Below are 22,403 nucleotides of genomic sequence, written 5' to 3'. Positions count from 1 at the left end.
ATGAGCCTCTGCCCCTCCCGGCAGGCTGGTTATGCTGCCTGAGTGCAAAATGGGGCCTGCCCCACTCCCCCTGCCAGCAGCTTCAGAGGCACCAGCCGAGGACCGAGGTCTTCATCGGGGATCCTGTGCTGCAGGGGGGCAGGCTGGAGCCAGGGCCCTTGGCTTCGCGCCCTGGGGTCCCACTCCTCAGAGTGGTGTGGGAGATGTCTGCTCATGGCAGGAAAACCTTGAGCTCAGCCCCTTCCCTTATATTCTGCTGCTGTCAGAGGTGGTAAAAGGTCTTGAATTTTAAACATTTCCAGAGTTTTCAAGGCTGCTGCGGGTTTTCTCAGCATGCCGTGGAGGGCTGCAGGCCCACAGCCCATCCCGGCGCTAGCTGCCATCTCTCTCCTGAGTCAGCCACTTGACAGAGAAAGCACGCCGAGCATCTGGGATGCGATGAGACCGTCATTCCTTGTTTACAGCTCCTGGCAGGCAAAGCCCTGCGTCATGCACGGCCGGGGTTGGGAGTGTTTCCTCGGCAGAGGCAGAGAGGCGGGAGGCGGCCTCTCCTCAGGTGCCCGCCGGCTGGCTGGGTGAGCGGCTCCGCTGGCTTTCCCACCCGAGGATCGCAGACCCTCGCACCTCAGGGTGTTTAGTTTGGGATCGCAGAGCGGATGGCGTGTGTGTTAACTTTCAGCTGTTTGGTGAGCTCCTGAACATTTTGTGAGCGGTTGTGGTGTGTAGCGCTCTTGGTGTGATGAAGTCGTTACTTGGTTTTTGCTGAGAATTTATTAAGAAAGTCAGGAACTGTTATGCGTAAGCCTGCAGCTTGTTGTTTCACTTTGATAAACAACGCAAGTGTTGCCCACACACAAAGCACGTATGGATGCGTTTGGTCTCGCTGGCTCTCTTGCAGGTTTATAAACCTACATTCCTGCAGTTATTCCTGTTTTGACTTCAGAAGTTTCCAGTGCAGACTGTTTACAAATTGGACCCGAAAGGGACCAATAATTGATTAAAAGCAATGATTTATTAATATTGTTAACACTTCCTGTGCATGCTGAGTTTAGGCAAGGCTATATGCACTGATTTACAGCCTTATGGTAACTCCTGTGCTTTTTCCTTGAGTCTTTGTCAGTGTGATACCTTGGAACAGGTTATTTCATTTACTGGAAAGTCTCCACTGACATTAATGGAATTGTTGATATAACTGAGAAAAGCGACTCTGGACCTGCATTAATATGGTACTTTTCAAAAATGCAATCTTAAAATTATCATCTGAACTCCAGACAGCCTTCTCATGTGTTTCTATAAACTTTTGGAAGGGTCATATTTCAGAATAGTCTGTATGATTTTGGAAATACTATTTCCAACATTCCCTCAAAAGAGGGCAGAAGATAAATAATTAGTTTATTGACCGTATGTCACTGATTTTTCTTGCATAGTAATAACAGAGAAAGATCACTAATTTGAATGGCTTATTTGAATAAAGATGACTAGGTGTCCTAGCAGTCTCCCATAATGATTTTAATTAAAAAAGGAAAAATAAATATTTTACCTGGGAAAAGTTCCTCTAAGAAGGAGTAAGACAAATTATGGAAACTTTGTCTGTGTGTTATGCGTAAAATCACTCCTTATCCCAAAATGGGGAAATATACTTTACTTTTACTTGAACAAATAATATGAAAATCATCATCTAAGCTACTGTTAACCTTTTTATCTCAAATGTAGTTCAAACTATTTAAATGGCTTTGGTCTTCATGTGGGAATGGAAATTAGGTCTTGGCATAGCTTGCTCTAATTGAAATCAGTTTGTGGTTTTTAAGTTCCTTCCCTGCTTGACAGATGATATCATTTCCTATGCTTTTTGTAATCCCCTCTGTTTTTCTAAGATTGTATAAAGCTAAGTTGAACTACACATTTTAAAGTAACTATACACCTTTTTCTGACCTACTTAGGACATTGTCCAAAAATCTTCACCAGATATTCACTCTGTCTTTGCAGACAATTTAACTTTTTGTTGAGGAATGTTAGTACATTTTTGTTGCCTGAAGTTCTGAAGTACGTCCAAAGTAGAACAAAGATGTATCATAACTATTAGACACATAAGAAATGTACGATACATTTTTTTACTTTTATAATTGAAGAATTAAGGGTACCAGTGTTTTAAATGCTAGGTTGTTTTAAATCCTTTCTCCAATTGCATGTTTGACTCTGGTTCTGTGGATTCATATTACTGTAGAAGGCAATACAGTTAAAATTATTATTTCTATTTGAACATAAAAATAAAATTCCATTCAAATACTTCTGAACTGTAAAAAGCCAAATGATGCTTAAGGGCTTTGTGCAACAGGAAAAATTCAGGGGTTGGCATGGCACCTGTTAGCAGCAGGCTCTGGCGGGACATGCAATTTCTGTTTTTCAGTCCTGAGCATTTCCGACAGCGTGGTGTAGGTATCCAGTGCTCCAGCGCAGTCTACCGAAATGCTGATCTGACCGTAATCCTATCTGGGGAGGAGCCTTTCATGTGGTTCCTGTTAAAAAGGAAACCATTTCCCGACTGCTTACTGGAGTGTCTGCCCCTGTTCACAGCTGTGTTGGACAGCGGGACCTGTAAGGAGGACTTCACTTTGTCGGGAGGCCTGCCTGCTTCTCTATGCCTGATGAAGAGCCTGACATACTTTGAGTTGTTCCTAACCTCTAGTTAAAAAATGTATTTGTTCTTATTACTAGAAAAATGCAGCACAGACTTTTACTGGCATGGGACTTAAGCTGCATGTTAATCATTATAAATGGTGGGGCTGCGGCTGAGGAGAGCTTGCTGGTGCTCCCCTGCCTCTGCTCCTTGCAAGGGAAGGTTGTTGGCTCTGGGGAAACGCTGTCTGTGAGTTCTGCTGCCCCAAGCACAGCAGCCGGCAGCAGCTTTACCTGGAGATGGGGTCAGCCCACAGATGGCATTCAGAAAGAAATCACTGTTATTTTTCCTTTTCATGCAAGAAGTCTGACCTGGGCAGGCCAGCTTCTGGTATTCCATGTGTTGGCAGAACCGAGCTGTCTTCAGGAGCTTCCATTTGTGCTTGCCTTTAATACAGCCCTCCCTCACTGTCCAGATGATGAGACTCAGTTTCTTCTTGGTGGTATCTCCCAGCAGCTTAGTGCTTTTCCCTTACTGATGGCCTTTCCTCATCATTGCAAACTAGGAGACAAATTCTCTGGATTTATTCTCTTATGAAATGCCTTTGCCTTCAGTGAATAAGGGTGGTATCAAGTTCTTGCGCCACATCCTATATTCCTTAGGGACTGTAAATCAGTATTTTTTTCTGTGCTGTCATTTTAAGTATCTGTCCTAAATATGCATCCTTGGTTTCTAATACTGGTTTCTAGTTCATAGAATCAATTCCTAAAAAAAATTTAAATTAAAAAAAAAAAAATCCCTTAGCAGACAGTTATGACTAGTTTAATTTAACTGAGGAAAATCTTTTTTCCTTTCAAGTACAACACTGTAACATCCGGTGTATGAATGGAGGTAGCTGCAGTGATGACCATTGCCTCTGTCAGAAGGGATATACAGGAACGCACTGTGGACAGCGTAAGTACACTTTTATTAATGTAGCTACTGTGTACACTTAAATAATTCTGGGATGTGTAGATTTGGCACCCTTTAGCACTAAATTTCAACTGATGTTGAGCTTGGTTTTGATCAGGTACAGTGGAATTTTACAGGAAAACACATGACTTTGTAATGAATGCTGAGTGAATTCTTTCTGATCAGGAATATTAAAATAAACATCATGTTGAATTCATAATAATTGGATATAACTTGATCCTGTAGTTCTCACACTACCATATTTCCCATTGACCTCCAGAGCTTTCAGCTCACTAGAGCAGTAGGCCATACATGTAGAATTTACATGGGATTCAGTTTTCATCTGATAGACAACATTAAGCTTTTTAATACAAAGCCTTGTTTTAATTTCAGGGCTTTGCTTCAGATTTAGCTAGTATGCTTTAGGAATTTTGCTCATTATGATGTTGTCTTATTAGAGTTGATCGGTGTATTTTTGGTTTCCTCAACCAATCCTGAGCCAACAGCATTCCTGGGTCCGTTGCTTGAAATCTCTCCCAAACTGACTGGTGGTCTCTTGCTCTTCTTGGCTGGAATGCTGTCAAGAAACTCAAATAAGGATGTAGACACTGCTTTTAACCAGGGCTGTCATGTTGCTATCTAGTGAACTATTGCTCTGACAGAGAAAATGTGTTTAGCTCATTTAATGAAAAACTGTTGTTCTCTGTCAAAATCAACGGCACACTTTACATGAACTTCAGGGAGACCAGGAATTTTCCCTAATAATCTGGAAGAGGATCACATGGTGAAAGGATTAAGAATTGTATTTCTGCCTTCTCTGTGAAATATCAAGTGGATGAAAGAGGATAAATGAAACCTTTCTGCTGAAGTGAACGTGAAACGGAACAAAGAATAACATTACTCAACAGCATCAAATTGTATTTAAAAGCCCCTTTTTCATGTGAATGTTACATTTTCCTATTATTTTTGAAAGCAACTACTTTTGGAGTTTATTATGAGGAAAATTGCATTCTGAATCTAGAGACAGCATTGTACAAGGGAAGAGTATCTTGGAGTAACTTAGTCAAAATGGATATTGATTACATTTTGCTATCCCACTTGATAGCATGGATTATTCAACAGCAAAACCAGCCTTTTAGTACTGGATTGTTTTTCTGTTATGGTAGAGGAACAAATACATTTTAAAACTTGCTTCTGAACAGGCAAAAATTTTGAGGATTTAGAGGTGAAATTTTCTTCTGCGCCTTCTGTCTGCAATCTCAACTATTTCAGTGTTTCTTTGTTGAAAGTTTGAAAGAGATGTTGTTTTGAAGGTAGAGAATTGTCTGGCCATCCCAAAGAGAAAGGCGCTGAGAGGTCAGAAAAGCTGTGATTGTTACTGTGTTTATATTATGCTCCCTTGGAAGAATTAATGATGCTAATGAGGCCAGGAAATAGGAAAAGGTCGTAAATTGATTTTGGAAAATAAAGTATCCTGTCCTGTTATGTTTACTATTTTTACCAGTTTACCTGAGCAGGTCAAGTACATACCTTCATGTCTTTCTGGAAATAGCTCAATAAAGGTTACTTTTGCTTTCCCTCTGATACAGCTGTCTGTGAAAATGGATGTCTGAATGGAGGGAGATGCGTGGCTCCAAACCGATGTGCTTGCACATATGGCTTTACTGGACCCCAGTGTGAAAGAGGTATGTGCCCTAAAACAGTGGAAAAAAATTGATAATCCAACTTGCTTAATAGTAACTTAAAGATTCTTTAATAGTAATACAAAATAAAATATTTAAATAATAATATTTTATTGTGGTCTATGAATAAGGTAAAATAGAATTTATTTTCTTGTAGAATGCAATGTAAGGAAGCTTTACTGAAAGGAGCGGAGTTATTAGTTGTGGAGTAACACAAATTAAAACAGTAACAGTTTTCCTAAATGGCATTTTTAATGAGAAATAAAACTGTTAGCATTGACTGCAAATAAATTTCAAGTAGCATTTTTAGCAATATATGAGCTTCATAAGGATAGAGACCAAGATGAAACACACGTGCAACTGATTAAGGCCTTTCTTTTATTTACTTTTTTTGCTATGAAAACACTCCAGTGGAAGAGGTGGCAAATAAAAAATACTGAGAAGTGTTTTTACTTAAACTTTAATTCAGTTTCTAAATCATCAGAAAAGCTCTTTGTATCTCTGCTACATTTGCTTACCAGTGATAAGCAACATCTTGCTCTGTTTGCTGTGTTTTGTTTTGGCAGAATTTATTAATTTCTTTCCATTTTGTACAGATTTATTGTCATGAATTTTAGCTTTTTATTTCTCTATACATAGTGATAATCATCACAGCTGTTTCCAGATGAAAACACAGCTATACTAACTGTCTTAAATAGGTTTAATAAACCAATTTAGTAGCTCATTTGAGAGAGATACAGTGAACAATGTTTAGGTATAATCCTTCTGTTAAATTTTGTAATATTAAAAAGAAATAATTTTCATTTGTTAGAGCTATCAATTGATCTGTTTAGTTGGAAATTCATGCATGCTACTCATACAATAGGTTGCATTATGTATCTGTGAACCTGGGACAGAATAGACGTTAATAACCTGATTTTTGGGCTGGTGTGTAAGGGTTGTGCTTAGCAAAGGAAACGAGTGTGTCAGGTGATGGCTGCTGTCCGTGCTGCGCCTGGAGTGACAGTTGGCTTCTCTATATGGGCAGCATAGGTGGGTGATGCAGAACAATGAATCTTAAGGGAGCAAAGCTTTTTGTTCTATGCTAGAGCAGATGGTGAGATGAAGCAGGTATTTCCTGCACTCCCTTCAGCAGGTAAAATTGCTGTATTGGCACTGTCTGAAGTCTTGCCAGTTGTACACTCACATGGTATAAAAGTAGTTCAAACCGATGGTGAAGTTTTGCTGACAGCTGAAAAGTAGCTCTGTTCTGAATCTTGGGATATCACTGATGCAGAAGCGTAAGAAGAATGGAAAATAAGTTTTAAAATCCTGAGTTTGAGGAGAGTAAAGGCTTTATAGGTAAAGAATGAACTGAATATTACTGCAAAGACTTTGAATTTCAAGCAGTGACTGCTTGTTCTTGTCCTGGTTTTTAGCTGAAATAGAAAACCAGCTCTATTTCAACTGAAAACCAGGACAGTTCTCCCTGGGTGAAGGGTTTGAGCCTTCAGTCTTGGGAGGAGGTGTACAGTGCAAGTTCAGAAGAAGATTTTTCAGTGCTGCTTTTACATTGCCTGAACTGGGACCAGTTTGACTCTCCTTCATTAGGGCAAGTTTCAAGGCTGAAGGCTGCTAACATTTTCAGTCCTGTCCCTCAGGACTCCTGCCTGTGTAGGGTGGAGTGAGAAACTGGTGACACAGAGCCATTTGAGCCAAATCATGCTGTCATGAAATCCTATGCATGTAACTGAGCATAACTGAGGTGCAAATCTGTCCGTTATATGCCTTGTCCGTAGACAGTTTTTACTTAGAACATGTGTTTGATCCTATAGTTATCAATAGAAGAGAAAATAGACATTAATGAGCTGTAGTACTTCTGGCTAATGCTCACTGCAGTATTGAGACTAAATGATATCTTCCTAGAAAACCTCTGAAATTTGGCTTCTTTCACACAGATTTCCTGCAGCATCTCTACCTAGCTGAGCTAATATTTTTTCCTCGCCTAAAAAGGGTGGGGTGCTTTTTGGTCCCAGAATCACATTATGCCATCAGAAAAACTTTTTCTGAAGATAAACTTTTCAAGTATAAGCTAATGTTAGTCTTAGTCAGAATAAATTGCATTGTTCAACACATGCACCTGTGTGGTCATTAGGGAGTCGTCTGGCTGTGTATGATTTCACACATCTGTCAGCTAAGTAAGAGGTCCATATTTTGAATCTAGCTTTGGAAGGTTATGTGGATTTGTGACACTCCCTGGTGGGCTTCTGATATATATGTGGATGGATGTTATCCAGTGAATTGACAAGATTCATGCCTTGTAGAGTATAACTGTGTCTTTTATTAGAAAAAAAGGGAGAAGGGGAAGAACAAAACAAAACCAAAGCATCTCTATGTGTGGAGTGGAGGGGAAGGAGATTACTTAAGAGAAATAATCGCTTATACTATCCCATTTCTGGGGGAAGCAGGAGAGGCATATTGTTTAGAAAACACCATGTCTGGATATAAATGTAATGTAAAGTGATACAGTTTTGTAGCATGCATGTTCTCCATCTGTTTGGCTGTGGTTTGACTTCTAGGGTATGCCATGCCACAAGCTAACAGTGATGTAAGTAATTTACTGCTGTGTATCACACAGTGCTTTTCTCTACAAGCATCAACTAATAGTAACAGTCATAGAGTGTTTGTGGCACGTGTGTCACAAACCAAAGAATATTCAGGCCTTTGCTGCGTATGTCATAGCTTAGAACTGTCTTGAATAAAACAATATTGAGGTAACCAAATTCATGGGAGTTATTTCATTAATCTGATATGGAAAACAATTAAAATGTTGCAGGTGGTTGTAGCAAAGTTAGAACCAGTTTCTGACATCCAGAGGCAAGTTGTGTAGTTGTGTCTACCGTTTTAAGTAGGTTTTCCACACATTTGGTCCATATTTGTAATACAAATTAGCCTGATTGGTATTACCTCAGTAAATGCTGACCATATGGTTGTTAATGAAGATCTGCAAGATTTCTGTGTAGGTCAATAGCTTCAAATACATGCACAATGTAAGGGCTTTATCTGGTGAAAGATCTGCTGCTTCCACAGTGCAGCAAACTCCATCAAATTTGTGGCATGAGTATTTTTATGTATTTATTCAGTCATTCTTTGAGAGGTAGCAGCTGGCCTTGAACAGTTTTGGCACACAAACTGCTTTTTGTGTGTCTTAGAAGTGTTAATGATGGTATAAAACACTATAAACATGAGCAAAAGGAATTTTTAGATTCATTATTATAATGGAGTTCCTCTTCACGTTCTGGGAGTGTGTATTATGTCACTGGTGAGATATGCTTCATCAGAGCTGGATTGATAACTGTAGCATGGTCAAAAGTGGTACATTAGCTCCTAAGCTGTTGTGTATGATGTTTGGCACCTTTCCACAGCGGGGGAAGCCTCCTGGGCGTACTATCAAGTATGTGCAGGTGTATCATAAGTACAACAGACCTGGTTTTTCTGTGGGATAATGTTCATCAAAAAGGTGAACTTGACATAAGCTGAACAGTAAAAGTGTAGTGGAGTTGGAAATGCTTCCTATAGCAATTTAAGACACATTTAAAATACATAGTCGAGAAAGGAAAATATTTCATGGATATTGGTTCAGTTAAAAATTGAACTTCGAGGATTCCTTCTGGAAGGTGCCGAGTTCTCTGGCTGTGATCCAGTGGTGGGCTTTGACATGCATTTAAATTCGAACCTGAGATGTCAGTATGCTTAAAATTACGCAAGTGCTTAAGGGCCTTGCTGGATTTTGGCCCAAGCTTTCAGAGTCAGTTAATATCTAAGAGGTGCACTTAGCTTTTAGCATATCATTTAGTCATATTGTTAATGAAAATAAAACACAGATAACAGAAAATGAAGATGCAAGCAAAGCAAAATTCCTTCTACTGGTTAAAAACTGGATGCCATCTTCATGCCATTCAACTTTTAACTTGAGTGAGTTACAGATTCTGCCGTTCCTTTTAGAGCCACTGATGAGACTGAGAGCAGAGACTTAGCTGATGTTCCCCTGAGGATGTTTCAGAACATCGACAGCTCTCTTTATTGTCTGTAAAAGAGCCCAGGGGATTAAACTGGCTATGCGAGATGCCCACGTTTGGGTCCTATGAAAACATCCCTGTATCATGCACTTTATGAAAGTCCAGAGGAAAAAAGTGATGTTAGAAGCTCAGAGAGATCAGACATCCCTATCAGATTTGGTAGAACTGTGTCCTTCAAAGTTGTGCATAAAAGCTTTCTTGACTCTTTGAATCTGTTTCTCTTTGGACATTTGGATGATTATACTTTAAGGGGGTGAATTCTGTGTAATATAAAATTGTACATTGTTGTTGTCCTTGTGTTACAAAAATGCAATGAAATGTGCTTTTCTTTTTCTGTCTGGATCCATTTAGAGGAACACAGTGGAAGCTTAGAATGTGTTACAGCCCTGTTTGTTTATTTGAATGCTTGTGACAACATCAGGGGCTCAATTCTGCTGCATTTTGGAGTTTTGCCACTCGCTTCACATAGGAGCAGAATTGGGCCTGATGTAGTTCGAATATTAAAAAAGTACCACGTGTGTTTTGTTTTTTTCTGGACTCAGAATATGAACAAATGTTTGCTTTTTCTTCAGAGTCGTTTCTGTACTGCTCTCTTCATGGCAGGAATTTTTGCATAATTTTTAATTATATTTGGCCATTATTAAAAGTTACCAGAATTAATGCCATATGTAAAAATATCGTTCCCAGAGCCTCCTCTATGAAAGTGCAGCTGCTGAAAGTGGTCAGGAGTAGTGTAGTGCTGTGTATATTTTTTCGTTTCTAAATATTACAACGGGTAGAATGTTTTCACAAAGAAGACACTGCACCCCTTAGTGTGCCCCGTCTCTGGTATTTAGTCTAAATGGAAAGTAAATAACAAAGTGTAGATAGCAGTAAAAGTATGTTCCCAAAGCCTTATGTTGCATTTAAAGTAGTATTGCAGCATATGGTAGCTGGCAAACATTTGAATAAACTTGATTTCTGTAGCTGTCTTCCAAGAAACACATCTGTTGACATAGACATGTAGTTTCTGCAGCCCTGTAACATGAATGCATGTACAGTATTATAGCAGCAGACTACAGGATGGCGAAGCTTGAAGGCCTGGAACAAGGATTCTTGCACACCGTTTTCCCCCTGAAAAATGACGAAAAATGGCTTCAGGCTGAAGATAAATATATTCAGTCACATAGTGACATTTTACTGTCTTTAAAATAATTTTAATAAATGTTGCCACCCTTGATGCCTTCCAGTTTTAAAACAAAATTTCAGTATCGGTGTCTGGGATTATCTTTTCTATAAAAGAGATTGAGATAAATGGATCAGGAGTTTTTTAATTTTTAAAATTGAAGCTGAAGCTTAATGGTAGAGAAGTCAGCCTCTGCGGGATAATAATGTGTAATTTAAGATGGTTTATAATACTTAGCAATATAATCAATAGATCTCTGGATCAGAACTCAGTACTAAGCTCAGTCCGTTGTTTAATGCCAAAAAGCATTTTTAGGATCTCATGTAGAAGGCTTTTATCCACTATTCTGCTCCTTGCAAGTGCACCCTATAACCTGTCCTATGTCGCCCACTCTATGCTTTGTGCGTCTCAAAATATCACATAGCAATTTAAAATGTTTCTTCAGCTATACGCTTAAAGCTTAATCAAGATCCATAAATGATTCAGTACATATGGGCTTAGTTCTCTTGTGAGATGTGAGGGCTCCAACTTTTGTACATGAAGCTGAACATTTACATTTTGTTCCAAATTGAGTTTTGATTTCAGTCAAACAAATCCAGAGTTTTCATTCAACTATTTGGCAGCCCTTTCTCTATTTCCATGCCTTCTTGATTGGCTGCTAAGGGCACTGACCTTTAGATGTGCAGTAAGGTATTATTTGGACTTTTTTTGTTTTGATGTTAGTTGTAGCAGTGGAGATGCATACAAATTTAATCCCAAATTGTGAGCCCGTATTTTGGTATAAATCATAACACAAACATTTGAATGAAATAACTGTGTTGCTCTAATCTGTAAGATGTGATTCTTGCATGTAGGATATTGAAGGGACTCACATGAGAATCAGTGAGGTCATTCTCCTGGTATCGCAGACAGCTTTGTTGTTGAACCCAACGCCTACCTCCAGGTGTGCTGGCAGCTCGCAGCTTGTGTTTGCTCTGCAAGACATTCAGTTCTGCTTTCACTGCAGACAGGGGCTGAACCTTGCGCCGGCTTCGCTTGTGCATGTTACTTGCAATCTGCCTTGTAGTGTCTTAAGAAATGAAGAGTGGAGGCCTGTGCTTTCCTCAAGAGGTTCTGTTGAAGTTATATACACAAAGAGATGTCTATGTTTGGTTGTGGGATGTTACATTAATACAGATAAGACTTTTATATACACAGTGCAAGCAGTTGAAAGATATGACTCCCCTGAATGGCCTGTGTTTTCAAGCCATTCTTGCTCTCTTAGTACCATTGTAACGTGCCCATTTTTCTAATTTCAGCTGTCTACCAATTCCTGGGTCACGACAAAACTTGTAGAACGTAAAATAGCTGAGCACAACTAATTTCTCATGGAGCTTTCCATAGAAAAAGTGCTTTTGAAATGGTGACTCCTCAAGTTGAATATGATGCAGGGAATGAGTGAATGCAGCTGAGAACTTCCCTAACAGTGCCCACTTAGCCATTCATGGAGAAAAATGTTCCTTCTTCTCTGGGCTGCAATATAGTTTGATATAAGAAAGCACAGCTACCTGAAATCCTTTCATTTGTTACAGTGAAAACAAATGTTTTCCTTGTGAATCACTTTGAAATTTTATATTAATATTTTCCATTCATACCTTTTTTTTTTTTTTCTTATTGAGCTGGTAAGCTGAAAATTTTTGTTACAGTTGCAACAGAAAAAAATCAAATATCAATATATATGATATCTCAGTCAAGTTTGTGTTACGGACTTCATTTTTTCTTTGTATGTTTGTTTTTTTGAAGTGATCTAAAACTTGCACGTTGGTCATGTTCTAATAAAGAAAAGATAATCTCTTTTAAAATATCATAGATCAAACCTAATGCAGGGATAAACCGACAACAGCATTTCTGTGTAAAACAATTCTTTTATGTAGGTCAGTGGCAAAATGCTAACGAAAACATGTCCTAAGCAGAGGTGCTCAAAATGGTCGCTGTAACCGTTTTGTCACATATAAGTTTCCTTAAAACCTATTTGTAACAGAGCTGATGAAACGTCTGCAGAAGTCAAAGCTTTTCTAAAGTAAACTGTTATATTTAGAAAGGTATCTAATATCCTGTCTCAGCATAAAAGTTGCAGAAAGTTATAGGAATAACTACCCAAGAGCAGCTGTGAGGACAGTCACATTCACACTTCCAGTTGGCCTTGAGAAGTTCACGAATAATGACTGAGTGGTTTTTATATATTTTTTTTTTCAATGACAGCTTGTACGGTTTGGCACTCTAGAGAAATGCTGTAGGAAAAGAAGAGAGGCCTAAATAAGGTCTGAAAAGAAAGGAGCCCTAAGAGAAAGATCACTTTCCAAATTCTCCTTTTCTGTGAAAGAGTCTAGCTTTGAACTCCTTATCCAGAAAAAACCTCCTTTTGGAAAAAGGCAGAATTTCCTTATGTAAAGAAACTGAGATTCAGAATTTCTTTTTGTAGGAAGATGTGAAAGGCTGGGAATAAGTAATTTTGAAAAAGTGTGAAAGTTATTAAAAGTGCATTTCTGTGTGTGTGTATACGGTTTTATAATTTAAGAACAGAAATATGAAACCTTTCAAGCACCTGATTTTTGATTGTGATCTTATACATTTACTATGTGTCTGTTGTGGGTATTACCCAGGCTAAGCTAGCACAGGCAGGTTAATGTTACTGCGGTCTTCTGTGCTGGTCTTAATTTCTTTCTGTGGTGGTATAATTCAGGTTACAGGTCCCATTCTGAAGGGGTAGCCTCTGCACTGCTTTCCTTGATCCTGAAAGTTTAGGTTAGCACGTGACTCTGTTTTTATGAAGCAATTAACTCAGGTAAGCCTGGTTTACCAAATCACCTTGGTCATGTTTTATAATGGCCCTGTCCTCGTAATTTATGGGGTTTTTTGCTAAGTTTACCCAGTGATCGCCAGGGGTTTCAGTACTGTCCCCATTTCTTCCTTGCTCCTTGGGATGAATATTCTGCTGTGACCCTCTAATGCTTCTTCTTCCAATACAGAGGTGCTGGCAGTCATAGGGAAACAGGAGCTTAGCAGAAACCTGGATGCTTGCAGTTCTTGCCTCCTTGGGTTAGTGGTGGCTGGTAGCTGATGCTTTCATCCTGCACTACTACACACAGCATGGGACAAAGCCCCTGCTGAAGCAGAAGAGTCGTTGCTGGCATTGCAGCAGTGGTAATAAATTCAGTGGTAATTTATTAGACTTGCCATTTTCTTTCTTGTTTCTGTATACACAACACTCTTAGTGCTCTTTGGTCTCAGGATTAAGCCATCGGTTTTTGCTGTAAGTCCTTTTACATTGGTCCTGCTGCTTACAGTGGCTCCATTGAACCTGTTGTTACATGAATTCTCAGCAAGGCTGGGGAAATCAGTTTATCTTCAGCAAAAAAACCATCACACTGAAATGCACATCTACTGATTAGTGGCATAACTCCTGCCTATCAAAGAATGTATTTATGTTTTTTTTTTTAAAATAGACCCATAAGATTTACAGGGGAGAGAGGATAATTTCTAATAGTATTTCAGCTAACAGAATTGCTTAGGGTGGAAGGGACCTCTTAAGATTATCTAGTCCCACTCCTCTGCTCAAGCAGGGTCAGCTAGAACAGGCTGCCCAGGACTATGTCCAGCCACCTTCTGGAAAGTGTGTTAAAATATATGTTGTCTGTGATTTGTAACACCTCCAACTGTATCATTCAGACCTGCTAGCCATTTAAGGAAGAGTCAGTGCTAATATTGTCAAAGCATTAGTAATCCTTGATGTTTTACGTTTTTTCTTATTTGTGTGTTCTGCTATCCAGAGGGTGTTTGTCCTGCACCAGCGATTGGTTGAGTGCTATGAAAAGAAAACACGTTATGCTGATAATTTCTAGTGTATTTGCCTAGTAAAATTCTAAAAATGGAACAGTTAGTCTAAAAAAATAAAATAATCTGACAAAATTACAGTGGTTCACAGGGTGTGGGATAGGGAATGGTTTTAACTTTTAGTAACACTCGTAACTACAGATGGACTGTCAGGGGAACTTTCCCTTTTGCACCTGACACTGACTGTACTTGCCTGCTTGTCACTTAAAACTAAAAGATCGGGAGACCCATTAGCTACTGGGCTGATAATTTCACCTGATTTAGGAGGAAACTGGGTCCCTCAGTAATGGGAGATTTTAAGGATCTCAAAAGCTCTGCTTAAGTTTCTGAGAGCTGCAGCAAGACATGAAGCAATAAACACACAGTGGAAAGAACATGCTGTGCACTTTCTTTAAAGTGCAGTTAAGATGGATCTAAATGTGAGACACCTTGAACTGCTTCTTCAACGACCATTGGACTAGTCTCTGTGCTGGAATAATATGGCCAGACGTCTTATTTCAGTTGAGCAATACAGTGTCAGAATACTATTTGATCTTGAAATGTTTATAAGAGATAATAGTAAAACCAGTTAGCAATGAATTATAATTGTCCTGCTGGGATATGATGAAAGCCTTTATGAGAATCTCCGTGTCCCGGTGGGACAGTATGGGTGGTAACTTGGAGAGATTCGTAAAATGGTAGTATGACAGCTTTACAGTCAGATTAATACAGGCTTCAAAAGAAAACACGGGGTCAAAAATGACTTCCAGACTGCAGGCTTTAAAGGCAAAAAAAATCTACCACTGAAACCGGCAGTTAAAATATAGGTAAATGATATGTAGCTGTGAAAGGAGAGTCAGTGTTAGATTACTTGGGCTCCAATAACCTTAGATAAGATATAATTTAATGATGCAGTTACTACGTCTGGAATTGAGTTGCATCACACAGCGTGAATTATTTCAGTTACTTGATTCTTGAGGTAAAGAGTAAGTAAGTAATAAGAGGACAATTTGAGGGACTGAAGTAAGGAGAGGGTAATGTTTAATACACTGGAATTGGGTAGACGTATAGGGGCTCATAAAGAAAAAAAACAAGAGAAGCAGTTAAGGGGGGAAGAGAGACACAAGGAAGGTGGCAAAGGGGACCTGGCAGATAGTTTTCACACATCTCGGGAAGAGGGCGTTGAAGGCAGGTTGAGAAGTTTAGACTGCTGCTTGGGCAGGGGAAACCCAGCGGAGATGTGCATTCCATTCATCTGAATGGCTCTTCTAGTAAAAACATTGCTAGACACAAGCACAGTCCAGGAATGGCAAATGATGAATGACTTAGCAAGCTATCTTGCTGGCTATTTAATCTGTGTGGTTATCTAAATAATTTGAAATGCTTCTCTTGGCCTGAGCCAGGCTGGGCAAAATGAAGTGCCATGCATTAAACCTTGTGCTATTTCAGCTCTCAGGTCCCAGCAGGAACCCAACAAGATACGGCTCCATGAAAGGTGACACTATATTAAACTAACAGTACAAGTTGTATCAAACTCAGTTCCAAATTCAATATAAAAAGTTGTGTTTTTAGAAGGTGTTTTAAATCTAGCACTAGCACTTCAGTCACTTGCTGATGGTAGTACAAAAAAAATGCTTTGCAGCTGCTGACTGCAAGGAAGATGAGAGGTTAAATTGTGTTAGCGGAAATGAAGCATGTGCAGTGGAAGAAGTATTGATATCAGAATGTTTATGGAATTTATCATTAAATACAGAAGTGTTTAAATTGGAGGGCCAATTTAAAGTGTTCCTTTTTATATTTTTCCCCATTTATGTGAAATTGAAATTATTTACAAAGTGTACAAGGAAATATTAATTTCTTCCCCTCTTAAAAAAAAAAAAAAAAGATGATGGCAAATGTGTCTTAGTCTCTTACTGTTCAAGCCTTCTTGAGCTAGGGCCTGAGCCACCAATGTGTATTAGAATAATTCTTCTATTCTTACTACAGTCAATTACAGTGCTCTGTTATAAAGGGTGGAGGCACTTGGTTGTCCTCCAAAGAAAGTGAGTAATAATTGACCTAATGTACAGAGCACATGAATAACATATTCTTTTGGTAAGAAATTTATGTTTTACAGGGTGTGCTAGAGTTCACATCCCTTTTTCACATCTTCCAAAAGATTTTAAAATACTCAGCTGCTCTATTAAATTTCTAATTCAACAAATACTCAAATACAAAGTATGCATTAGATAAAGCTCTTGAGCTGAATCCAAACATTGAAAAATCTTTTAATCTGCCTTGAAAACAGCTGTTTAGAATTTTGAATAGAAAGAACAACTTCCTTCAGCCTATGTTGTTGATGTCCGCTTCAGTCTCAAGCTGGGAAGAATTTATCTTTGTTACTCTGATGCAAAGTCTTGCTGCTGTTGCAATGATTTGACTCTCCCCAAATCATACATACCAGGGGTGGTATCCTGGTCCTGTTTGAAATAAAAAGTAACACTTCCTTTCAATTCAATATGAAGGAGGAGAGACTTACTCAGAAGACCTGAGGTGGTTTTGGCACTTCAGTTGTACTTGTCTGGAGTGTAGCTACAGGAGCTCTTACTGACATCTTCCACTACTAAGGGACTCCCACTGTTTTTCATGTTTGTCTGCTGAAGGAATTCTTGATATGAGAATTGTGGTTTTTAGTGTCTCAAATAATTTAAACAAATTAGATGGGTTTTATGTGTATGCACATGCAACTTCTATTCCTTGTTCCTAAATACTTGGGTGATCTTATAAAATGTTCTGTAGTGACCCTGCATTAAATACCACAAATGAAATTTCTAGGCAACTGCCCATTACATCCAAGGAAATATCAAAAGAGTTCAAGGTGGCTAACATTACAATGGACATCAAAAGCAGTAATGATTTGACCCTTATTGTAAACTATTGCCAAAACTCTTCAGGGAATGGCTTACAATTTTTCTACAACTCTTTGTTTTGCTCTGTCCAGAGGGTAGATTATACATGCATTTCGCACACACACATGCGTGTGCCTGTGTATTGGTTGTACATTAAAACATTCAGGCAGTATTTTAAACTCAAGAGGTAGAAGTCTTATACTGCTAAGAGAAGTGAAGCCTGGATGAAACTTCTCTTAGGTATGGAAAATAACTAAATGTAGAATGATACTTATTTAACGGCATTGTGGGATTTCAAGATGATGAACAAGAAATATTCTAGTAGGGTAAATAGCAAACAAAATACATACAAATTATTTCAGTTTTATAATGTAGTGTGCTTTTTCTTTTTGCTTGTGTGCTGCATGCACCATCTTTCATGTGATATTCTCATTTCTAAAGCATTTCTTGAATGCAGGTGGGCTAATTGTTTATTCATTTGAGTTAGATTTAAGTTATGCTGAAATCTGAGCAGATGTGGAAGAGTTTTGGGCCTTCTCTTTTCCATGAGATGATGTCTTTGTGCTGGTTTTTTGGTTGTTTGTTATTTTGTTGTTGTTTTGTTTGGTTGGGTTTTTTTAAGTGGTCAGTATTGTGTGTGGGTTGCAGCGGTGTGATCTTGACGCAGATGTATCCTGTGCAGATGGAGTAGCCAGGATGCCAGTGACTCTCTGCACCTCTTTCGAAGCAAAGTGAGATCGCAGGCAGCAGGTTTGCTGCCCCGCAGAGGGGCAGCCTGATGCTCACATGAAAAATAAGCAAGATCACTTTTGTGACCACGGCTTAAACCAGCTGTTTAAAAGTTGCTGATCCAATTTAAAGTTCCTAATTAAATGAAATGGGAGAAAGAAAGAGAAGGGCATACTGCCAGGAAAGAGTTCCAATCCAGTGGTTATCTTGTTTCAAACGTGTGGGCTAAATTACATTATCTTTATAATTTATTCTCATAGTATATTCACACACTAATAAAAAGTCTGTATGTAAGGGCAGTTTAACTACTGCAAGCTTGTTTTATTTCATAAGACTAAAGTATTTGATGATTTAAAAAACATTTTTCTAATGTGAATGCTATTTATTACAAGTATAGTTGAAACTTGAAACTTAATTATTAAAATAGATGTTTAGGCACTTTCTTGACAAGAATTATGTGGATAAAAGATATTATTTCTGGGAGAAATCTTACTTACCTTTTCGATATAGTGCAAAATACCTCTGATAATCAGGAGGAAGTTTTTTCTTCTACTGAAGTGTCTTTCTACTGTTTTATGATAATTTGTGAATGAGCTTTCTACTGTTTTATGATAATTTTTTTAAAGCCACCTAAAAGTTTTCCCACAGTGCTGGTTTACAAGCAGCTGAAACTTTAGACACCACTCAGAACAGTCTGTTGCTAACATTAACGTTGTTGGGAGTGATGCACATGTGTGTTGGTGACCACCTAGATTCCTAAATGTACCTGTTCTATTAAAAATTAAAAGAAAATATTTCCTATATTCTTAAGTACAAGTTTAAATTGGCACTGTAATTGCTAAACCTTGCAGCTTAGATAGATGCCAGAGCTCCCACAGAGGAACTTTAAACTGCATTATGCTGTACCTTATATGCTTGCCCCTCTTAACTCTTTGCTGCTCCCCAGCAGATGGAAGCTCCCTCCTGCTTCCCTTCCTCTCTCTCCTCTTACCAGGTGCAGGAACCCCAAGGTGCTGCCTGTCATGTACCATTCTCTTGCACTCAGTCCCAAGTAGAAGTCAGCTTTTAATACCTAAAGTATCCTCTGTCTCAGCTGTGAATCTGCTTTTGGCTTGAAGGGGCTAAGGGAGTTGACTGGGACTACTAGCTTCCTAACAGCTTAATACTTCATTCAAAGCCTAGTGAAGTTAAAAGAGAAAAGATCCTCAAGGGTTCCAGTGGTGTGGATCAGATCTTATATCCAGAAAGGTAAGGTAAGCGTTGAGACATTGCTCACACATGGATTACCTCACTTCTGTTCTTTTTGTGAGTCCTGATTTCTGGACAGGACCACCTCTTAACCTCAGTACCTGCTTCATATGATGCTGAGTTACAGCAGGAAGACTTGTTGGGGAGATGAACAGGATCACAGAATCATAGAATGGCTTGGGTTGGAAGCGACCTTTAAAGGTCAGCTAGTCCAACCCCCTGCAATGAGCAGGGACATCTTCAACTAGATCAGGTTGCTCAGAGCCCTGTCTAACCTGACCTTGGAATGTTTCCAGGGATGGGGCATCTATCCCCTCTCTGGGCAACCTGTGCCAGTGTTTCACCACCCACATTGTAAAAAATTTCCTCCTTATATCTAGTCTAAATCTCTCCTCTTTTAACTTAAAACCATTACCCCTTGTCCTATCACTACAATCCCTATTAAAAAGTTTGCCCCCATCATTCTTATAGGCCCCCTTTAATTATTGAAAGGGCACAATAAGGTCTCCCCCGAGCCTTCTCTTCTTCAGGCTGAACAACCCAAACTCTCTCAGCCTCTCTTCATAGGAGAGGTGCCCCAGCCCTCGGATCATTTTTGTGGCCTCCTCTGGACATGCTCCAGCAGGTCCACTTCTTTCTTGTACTGAGGGCTCCAGAGCTGGACACAGTACTCCAGGTGGGGTCTCACCAGAGCAGAGAAGAGAGGGACAATAACCTCCCTCGACCTGCTGGCCACGCTTCTCTTGATGCAGCCCAGGATACGGTTATTGGCCTTCTGGGCTGCGAGCGCACATTGCTGGCTCACGTTCAGCTTTTTGTCCACCAGTACCTCCAAGTCCTTCTCTGCAGGGCTGCTCCCAATCCTGTCATCCCCCAGCCTGTATTGATACCAGGGGTTGACCTGACCCAGGTGCAGGACCTTGCACTTGGCCTCGTTGAACCTCATGAGGTTCATATTTGCCCACCTCTCAAGCTTGTCCAGGTCCCTCTGGATGGCATTCTGTCCCTCAGGCATATCAACCACACCACTCAGCTTGGTGTCACCTGCAAACTTGCTGAAGGTACGCTCAATCCCACAATTATGTCATTGATGAAGATGTTAAACAGTAGTGGTCCCAGTACAGACCCCTGCGGGACACCAATCTCCATCTGGACATTGAGCCGTTCACCTCTACCCTCTGGATGTGACCATCCAGCCAATTCCTTATCCACCGAACAGTCCACCCATCAAATCCATACCTCTCCAATTTAGAGAGACAGATATTGTGAGGATGCACTTAACAGTCTGGTGACTGTGAAATGGAGCTTGTTCTTCCCAGAAATAATGTAAATCTCTATCTTTTATTGCTAATTTCTTTTCTTTTTTTGAAAGATTAATGTTAAGTCTAAGGATGGGAAAACCGTTGGGCCTTGCCATGGTTTACTCTGCTCCAATCAATTGTTCTCTCAGTGTAAAAAATATTTCAGAAGACAGCACAATTTATTTACTATCTCTTAAAAAATCCATTAGCTACACTTTAGAATTTTTCGTTATTCAATACACTTAATTTTATTTCTTTGAGATGGATAGATGGGAGCTGCCTAATTTAAGCAGTATATTGTCAGTGTGGGATTAAGCCATTCTTCATGTGGTTTGTAACCCCTTTTTTAAGTCTCATCTCCTCATTTATCACTGGCCATTTGTTTTTCCTGATTTAGAATTATGAGCTTGAACTACACAAATAATATCAGGGTACATAATTTGTACCTTAGCTTGAATATATCAAAATAGAAAAAGACTTTGGAAATCAACTCTACAGATGGGAGGAAAACACCTTTTGGGAAAATCCATAGTTAATATCTGCAGTTTGTGTAGTCATTGTTTATTTGTATTTGGTTACCCCGTGCTAGCTAATGGATAATATTTCAGAGTGCATAGCTAGGTGGGATACTGTGGTCTACTATATCAGTGAGATGCTCATCATATTGCTGTGACATTCTTGGGCATCTTTTTGCTTCTCAGAGCATGAAGGTGAGCGCTGCTAATACCCTCTGTACCCCTGCAAAGTGTGGTGCTTGCTGCAGGTCACCCAGCTCCCAGCTGGAGCTGGGACTGCTCCCACTCCACTCGATATGTGGATTCCTCTCCTGGATGGCTTTGCCTGGCTGGCTGCTCTCTACTAGTTGGCTCTCTGGACCTCCTTTTTAACTAGCTCGTTGGCTGGCCTGTCCTGGCAAACCTCCCTCTGCTGGTTGGCCGGCGAAGCTCTCGGGCTGGCCGGCCTTTTCCTTCCCTTCCCCTTCCTTTTCTCCCCTTCTCACACATGGTGTCTGCTGGCTCCCACTGTTTATCTCTCCATGTCTCTGTGCCTCCCACTCATTTGTTAGATTTGCTTTGATCCATCCCGTCTTTGCTGCCTTCCTGTTTTTCTTCCCTCTGCTCTTTTGCTGTTTTGCTTCTTTGTATCCTTGTTTCCTTCACACTTGTTCCCTGAAGGCTTTCTGCTCTGGCTTTCCCCTACCTGCTGGCAGCATGCATCTTTTCCAGAGCTTGCTGTCTCACTTTTGTCCGTTCATCTGACCTAGCAATCAAATAATTTGAAACAGTTACTAACAGAACACCAATTAGCATTATAGGTTGGAGAAACAGTTAAATTTATCACTTTTTATTTCCTATAGAAATTTTCATAAGTTCCTTTATGAATCTAGTCTGTTTATGTAGAAATATCTGTGATAAAATCCCAGCTGAAGGACTTTGTTGTGCTTCTGTGTCATCTTTCCCATAATTGTGAATTATCAAGTATCTGTGTATTCTCTATAACTCACTGTCATCTCCCTTAGGACTCTTAGAAATGTCACAACTCACTGTTTTAATCCAGACATCACAATTAAAACTATAGTCTCACAAACACTTCATTATGTTAGTGTGGAATAAGTACTTTTGGGTGATCACAATGATGGGAAAGGAAGTGCAGGGAAAATTCATGGCTGTTGAAAATTTGCTGCTGAAGACTCTGTGAGAGAAGGCATAAAATTCTGTGGCCATTCTTCTACTTGTTTCAGTCTTTGTTCCAGAATCCTTATTCATTTTTTTCCTGCTGATGCTAATTGAAGTTCTGAGTTAGGACTAGAGAAACAGATCTCTGTTGTTAGATGCTATAGCGTATCTCATGTCATCAATGGTTAAAAAACCCAAATAAATACCTGTACTTTTTGTCCCTGTTTTGGTCAAGC

The 22,403-nt window shown here is 39.5% G+C and overlaps 1 protein-coding gene across 1 annotated transcript in view; it reads left to right on the top strand.

The window, feature by feature from the left end:
* LOC104523486 (fibrillin-1) overlaps positions 1 to 22,403 on the top strand; it is a gene marked incomplete at both ends in the record, with an annotated part of 135,549 nt that overhangs the window by 4,328 nt on the left and 108,818 nt on the right. The window contains 2 exons of the mRNA XM_010166082.2: positions 3,476 to 3,571; positions 5,158 to 5,253. Coding sequence (XP_010164384.2) covers positions 3,476 to 3,571; positions 5,158 to 5,253 — 192 coding nt within the window. The remainder of the gene's footprint in view (positions 1 to 3,475; positions 3,572 to 5,157; positions 5,254 to 22,403) is intronic.

Source organism: Antrostomus carolinensis, unplaced genomic scaffold (assembly GCF_000700745.2).
Source record: "Antrostomus carolinensis isolate BGI_N321 unplaced genomic scaffold, ASM70074v2 scaffold31554, whole genome shotgun sequence".
Lineage (NCBI taxonomy): Eukaryota > Metazoa > Chordata > Aves > Caprimulgiformes > Caprimulgidae > Antrostomus > Antrostomus carolinensis.
Note: the sequence above shows the minus strand (reverse complement) of the source record. Positions and strands in the feature narration are given on the sequence as shown.